Consider the following 7,447-nt stretch of genomic DNA (forward strand, 5'->3'; position numbering starts at 1 on the left):
AATTGTATAAAATGATCCAGACCTCAAGGACATAACCAGACCTAAAATATCTGGTACATGATGACCCAATAATGAATATATGGTAAGGAGACTGCCCCAAATGCCCAAAATATGTTCGCAACCAGTTCTGATTTAAGGCAACAGTCCTTGATGGGGCAATAATTGCTGGCACAATAATTTATATAGATGGCAGGAGCCGAACAAATGCTCACCTGCGTAGAAGCAGCTGGTACTCGGCTTGGCAAAGTCTGTGAGAGGTGAGCAGTTGGTGGTGAGACCTGTATCACTCGTGTTCCAGGATCAAGCTTTACTACGGAGGATGCATTGATACAGTTAGTACCCTGCAACGAGTCTAGTCTCTCTAGACACCGAAGACTCACTACTACCATTGAATTGCTATGCTCCAAATAAGGTTCCAGTTTGCTCCACCGCTCCAGCAGACTCAAAGATTGTGATTTAGCGCTTACCAATGCTATCAGCGCTTAACTCCTGTGACGTCAGACTCCGCTCCTGTCCTCGCCAGCCACGATCCTGGAACACGAGTGACGCTGGTCTCACCACCAACTGCTCACTTCTCACAGACTCTGCCAAGCCTGCACCAACTAGAGGTCTCGTAAGGTGAGAGGTAGAGTACCAGCTGCTTCTTCTCATGCGAGCATTTGTTCGACTCCTGCCATCTATATAATTATTGTGCCAGCAATTATTGTCCTATCAAGGACTGTTGCCTTAATCAGAACTGGTTCCGAACATATTTTGGCATTTGGCACAGTAATAAGACCGAAATCCAGTGTTTACACACTCTTAACAGACAATCGTATCTACATCTTAAACAGTTTTGTTTAAATCTGCCAGGATCGATGCCTAGGAGCAATTTTTGAACTGCCATTTTACATGTTTATCAAACAAATCATATAACTTTTTTCTTTTCTGTGTGTATATAGATATAGAGAAATATATATATATGTATGTATGTATATGTATATGTGTGTGTGTGTGTGTGTGTATGTATATATATATATATATATGTATATGTGTGTGTGTGTGTGTATGTATATATATATATATGGATGTATAGATGTATAGATGTATAGATGTATAGTATGTGTGTGTATATATTATAAAAATATAGCTTCATACACATTTAGATATAACTTGCCAAAATATATCGTTCTCTTCTAATAGCAGTACAGCGTATATATTAGGTGTTTTTTATATGTATTTACATCGAACTATTCTCCTCACATTGGCCCTGTGTTGAGATAGTAGTATTCATATTTTAATGTTTTAATAAAATCATCTATATCTGAAGCACGGTCTCCCTACCATACATTCATTATTGGGTTCATCATGTACCAGATATTTTAGGTCTGGTTACGTCTTTGAGGTCTGGATAATTTTATACAATTGTATTGTATAATTTATAGTTTTAGGGTACGTTCACACTGCGGAGTGAATGCTGAATCTCTGCTCGTGGAATTAAGCAGCTGGCATCTGCCGTCGGCAGTAGGACCCTGCGGCACTGCGCCATCACAATTGGAATTTTCCCCTGCTGAAATTGCTCAGCGTGAACGGGTCTTGCGGAAACCCATTCACACTGATGTAAAAGTTCACAGCGCGTAATTCATCGGGAATTGCGTAGTGTGAACGTACCCTTATTGTGTATCCTTTTGTGCCTTGGGGTATGGGCAAACATCCTTAGCCCCCTCTGACAGTATAGCTGTGAGCTGCACTTTCTAGTTTCTACTTACATCTAGTTTCCAGATCTCCTCATTTGTCCTTCTAGAAAATAAATACAGTAATCTTATTTGTTGCTATGGTTAACTTCTCAACTTTTCCCTTTCACACATTTTAATCTCCACAATTCTCATAACCATGTTGTCTAAGTTATAGATCTAAATTATTGTTTAGCAATATTACTTTTTCTTCTTACAGAGTGGAGATGGATATGACCATCTTTCAGCTGAAGAACGGGAATGCTTAATGTTTCTGGAAGAAACAATCGACTCTCTGGACAATGAAGACGATAGTGGGGTATCCAATGATGAACTGGAGGTGACTGAAAAATCTAACATCCATTCGGCACCAGAGCCAACAAAAGCTGTAGCTTCAGATGGTAAGAATATACATTTTTATTACATATCGGGGGAGATTCATCAAAACCTGTCCGGAGGAAAAGTTGCTTAGTTGTCCATAGCAACCAATCAGATCGCTTCTTTCATTATTGAAAAGGCCTCTGCAAAATAAAAGAAGCAATCTGGTTGCTATGGGCAACTCGGCATCTTTTCCTCTGGGCAGGTTTTGATAAATCTCCCCATCACCTCTGCCTGATGGTCCGGAATAAAAGGGGGAGATTTATCTTAACCTGTCTAGAGGAAAGGTTGCCAAAAAGTTGCCCATAGCAACCAATCAGATGTTTTCTTTCATTTCTGAAAAATGAAAGAAGCGATCAGGTTGCTATGGGCAAGTCAGCATTTTTTCCTCTAGACAGGTTGAGATAAAACTCCCCCATAGTGTTTAAATTCATTTGATGCTTTTTGGTTCATGCCAATATTTGATGCCAGTTTTCTTTTACATTTCTTTGTCTTATCGGCAAAACTATAAAATCTCAAGTAAGGTAAAGTAATTCTCTGTCCCCACGTAGCAACTACAATGATCAGCATTGGTTGTACATGAGCTACACAGGGGTGTGTCAGCTGTACAAAAGCTTTGACTTCATAATCCAGGTCCGCATTCTCTGTAAAAGTTAACCCCTTTTAACATTGTCTGACTGTGAAGTCTTACATAAGACACACATCATGTAACTATGAGCTAGTCTATGTGATCAATTGCTTAGGTATGAGACTTCTAAATATAACTGCAAGGGTGTGATTAAACACCCAAAAAATGTCATTGTCCATCATAGCATAGGGATCCTCCCTTCCTTTTACACTATGTTCTATGCTGCTTGGAACATTAGGTCCTAGGAACATATATGATACCTTTTAACTCTGTACCTAAGATATTATTGAAGACTAGTAAATATTTAAAATAATAAAATTAAAAATAATAAAAGTTAAATTACTATCTGGTATAAGGAACAAGCCATTCAAGCACTAAGGAAGGAATATGAAGACACTCCATGAGATAAACTTATCTAATGCTTTGGCCTTCAGAACTGCAGAAAACGGACATGGTATAGATTCTATTAGGTGTTCAAATTTTTTTACATTAATATTGGCCCATGGGTTAGGCTTTAGTCTTTCACAGTTGCCACAAATTAGATGTAAAAATATACTGACTTGTTTTGAACAACCCATTCAACCGAATTCCAGATATGTCCAAAAAGATTACGATGTGGGGAGATATGACAGAGCACTATTTAAACAAGCTACAATTTCAGAATATAAAGATACAACCTGTAGTAAAGCCACTTAGGGCACCAGCCCCGTCACTGTTTCCAAGAGTATCTTCCCCGAAGACTAAACACTTTCACCAGGACAACAATTTGTGCCAGAGTAAATAGCTGTCATGAAGAGAGCAACTTGGTTGCCATAATTCTTAGAAAGACCCTACTTTCCAAATTTCTCTTCACAGGTATCAAAGAAGCCAAGGTGGGCCAAAAAATGTAAAAACTTCCTACACAAATATGCCACCTCTGCCAGCCTGAACTGTTAACACTTGCAGCAGCCTAATGTAGATTCACACTGAAACTGATCCACAGAAAACTTGCTCACTTTATTTAATGCTGCACTCGGGGGTCACAAATCATATTTCCACACAGGGGAGCTCTAATAGTGAAATGACAGATCGGTGGGGTGTTGGTTGAAACGGGTACGGCAATCTATATCCATACATTTTAGTTTGTTCTACTGACAAAAATATGTTTTTATGTATCTATGAATATATATATATGCTTAAGTTGTATTTTATATTTTTGTAGGTAATGACAAAACAAAACCAATACTTAAAACCTTTCCTAAATTGGAGGAATGGGCCTATGTGGCCAGAATTCCTCAGGGATACCACAGTTTCCCAAGGATAATTCAAGCTTCGCGGGAGGAAATCACAAAGCATACAACTGATGTTAAGCTCCCAGATTCCACCTCTGACCAAAAGTCATGGCATGGGAAACCGAAGAGCCTGTCTTCAATTAACAAACCACAAACAGGGGAACCTCGCATAACTGACCTTCTGATAATACCACCTCCTGAACCATTTAGAGATCCTCAAGTTATAGATAAGAGACGTTCTGTTACTGATCCCACAGATGCACGTGAAGTAAGATATGACAGAGCACTATTTAAACCAGCTACAATTTCAGAATATAAAGAGACACAATCTGTAGTAAGGCCATTTAGTGCACCAGCCCCATTACTGTTTCCAAGAGTATCTTCCCCTAAGACTGACACTGGTTCACAAGAGACTGTTAGTCAGGCTGAAGAAAAAATTTTGGAGGCAAAACAAGGACCACCAACTGCACCAAAGCCACGTACGCTGCCACCACACATAGTTATTAAGTCAAGCTCTGGAATGGTTTCCAGTCTAGACCCACAAAAGAGACCAAGAACATTTTCTGCACATGAAAGGACCATGGACAAAACTAGTGAACATACAATTCCAAAAGTTCCTCATTCTAAGGAGCAAGAACGCGCTAGGCTTGAGGCACTACACAAACTAGGTTTGGATGTTAAATTAGGTTCACAAGAGAATCTTTCAATGAGGTCTTCAAAGACTGATCTCTCTCTAACACAAGGTGTTGCTGACCAAGGCTACAAAGACAGAAAAAGTGATGGTCATCAAGATAAAGTGGATTCAGTGGGGGAGCTCCCTGCACCACCTTCAATAATTATTCATAAGACAGAGGAAGTAAGGAAGGAAACTTTTAGCAAGAACAGACTGAGCATAAAATCAAACTCTCTAGAAAAAGATGAACCTGTGACTGTAACTGCTCCTCTTAGTCAGAAATACCCTAATATTGTTGAAGTTCCTCCACAGCATCATATTAAAAGTAGTATTTTTGGAAAAAGACCCAGCATAAAAGTTAATACACAAGAAAAAGCAGAGGATGTAGTAATTCCATCGTCCAAGCCCTTAAATGAGGTTCACACTATCACTGATGGTTCGTCTAAGAATATTGAAGCAGACTCTACAAAACACACCTCACCATCACATTCTCGTCCTCAGACAAAAGATACCAAATCTGATAAATCTGGCAGTCCAGCTCGTGAAGTACATACTGGATCGGAAGTGGCCTTAAAAAGTCCAAAACATGATGTTGATAGAAAACCTTCAGCTTTAAAAACAAACCCTGTTGAGAAAGGGAGAGTTCCAGAAATTAATCCTGTGTCACTAAAACCTACGAGTGAGAAGCCTCAGGAAATACTGGGTTCCTCTGAAAATATTAGTCTGATCAGTACCAGTCCTGGAAAAACCTTTAGTTTTCCACGCCCAAAAGAGGTTGTGGTCCCTCACCATAGTCCAGAAGTAGTTAAAGTACAAGGGAATGATAAAGTCCTTGATAAGAGCAACAGACACAGTACACATTTTGAAGCTTCTAATGAACCATACCTGCGTTTCCCTCAAGGCTCTGTGCCTGGCCTCAGACAAATCAACATTAAGTCAAACACGTTGGAACGGTCCGGTGTAGGCCTTAGTGGATCTATGCCTAGCCTAGAAAAGGAGTCTCAAAAGTCAAGCAGCTCATTTTTCAAGAAACCACTGTTTTCAGGAGGTTTTTTGCGGAACAGCAGGCCTAGGCCAGCATCCCTTGGTACAGGAAAAGACTTTGCCAACCTGGAGCCATCTACATCAGATGCAGAAACTACTGAGAAACGATCTTTCTTTTCAAGACCAGCTCGCTCATCTGCTCCTGTAACTAGTGTTAAGATTACTCCTAAGGGAACTTCAGAGGAGCACCGGAAAGAAGCATTGAAAAAACTTGGTATACTAAAAGAATAAACCAGTGACAAAAATGTACATTGTATGAACTAAATGCTAATATTCATTTATAGTGCACTCTTTATAACAATGTGATCTTATTTTAGTCATGGGATTTTTTGAATTTGAGAACTCTTTAACAATTTCTTCATGTTCTGAGAGCATTATGTAGTAGTGACCGGCTTGGCATACATTTAATATACTGTAGCTGGTAAATGCACGCTTGTTCAGCCTTCAAGGTTACTTGCACAAATACACATGCACACTTGCCTGAATGTGTATTGCCAAACCACAGCATAATCCTTAAAGGGGGCACCATCACGTAGCTGACAGATTATCTTCAACATATGCAAGTTTATTAGAACTCCTTGATGGTAGAATCATTGCTTTCAAAAATCAGCACTGTAAACCCTACGGCACATTATCGTGGACGTAACATTGTAGAGCACTTAATTTTGTACCTAGTCTTATGTGCTATAATGTACTGTAATATTATCCTTTTTTTCCCCCCCTCATTCGTCAATGCATCATTTTATTTAAACTGTGGATTGCTTGTTGGTATTGGGGTAATATACAATTCACTAACATAAGAATGTAAATATAAATTGTTAATCCTTTTATGTTCTATAGAGTTCTTTTGAACATATTGTATGTTTTGTTTCAAGATGTGGCTGGGGTTAAGCATTTGTGTTAATGTATAATTGTGAACTTTCTTCTGCCAATTCACTTGGAACTGTGAAAGCCTTTTAACATTTTTAGTTTGAATGAATAGACAGATATTGTCTATAGCATAAAATCTTGGTTTATGTATGTTTTGTTTTATTCCACCTGAACTTGTACATTGTCTCATTAATAAAACAAAAGTTTTAATAAACATTTTTGAATTTTGTTTAATTTTAACATTTTATGTCTGAATGTTGCCAGGCAGGATGAAGTAGATCATAACCTGCATCTTTGTGGTTCCCGAGTCCTTGCGCTCATTGGTTGGATCAGAACTCCAGACTATGTGTGCCCGCTTTAAAAACTTAATTTGACAGGCACAACCTGTTCAGACAAGGGGCAGAAGATACAGGTCAAGCAAGTAACTCTAAACTGTACATGCTCAAACTGGGCAACAGACCATATGTTCACCATCTTGTTGTGTAGAGGGAGGAGTAAAGCCTCTATGACTAAGATTATGCGAACATATTGCTGAAGATCTGCACGTTTTCTGCCTGTAATAAGTTGCCAGGAGAACAATGAATTAAAGGGGTTATGCAGAAGAAGAAAACAGGAGGATTTCTTCTGTAAAACAGTGCTACACATGTTCTCAGGTTGTGTGTTACAGCTCCATTCACTTTAACCCCTTAAGGACGGAGCCCATTTTCACTTCTAGGACGAAGCCCTTTTTTGCGAATCTGACCACTGTCACTTTAAACATTAATAACTCTGGAATGCTTTTAGTTATCATTCTGATTCTGAGAATGTTTTTTCGTGACTTATTCTACTTTAACATAGTGGTAAATTTTTGTGGTAACTTGCATCCTTTCTT

The 7,447-nt window shown here is 38.8% G+C and overlaps 1 protein-coding gene across 10 annotated transcripts in view; it reads left to right on the forward strand.

The window, feature by feature from the left end:
- C2H1orf116 (chromosome 2 C1orf116 homolog) overlaps positions 1 to 6,756 on the forward strand; it is a 42,552-nt gene extending 35,796 nt beyond the window's left edge. For all 10 annotated transcript variants that reach the window (XM_056560701.1, XM_056560695.1, XM_056560692.1 and 7 more), the window contains 2 exons: positions 1,933 to 2,113; positions 3,920 to 6,756. In XM_056560701.1, the coding sequence (XP_056416676.1) occupies positions 1,933 to 2,113; positions 3,920 to 5,937 (2,199 nt within the window). In that variant the 3' untranslated portion in view covers positions 5,938 to 6,756. The remainder of the gene's footprint in view (positions 1 to 1,932; positions 2,114 to 3,919) is intronic.
- Positions 6,757 to 7,447: the final 691 nt, after the last annotated feature.

This window comes from Hyla sarda, chromosome 2, assembly GCF_029499605.1.
Source record: "Hyla sarda isolate aHylSar1 chromosome 2, aHylSar1.hap1, whole genome shotgun sequence".
NCBI classification, from domain to species: Eukaryota; Metazoa; Chordata; class Amphibia; order Anura; family Hylidae; genus Hyla; species Hyla sarda.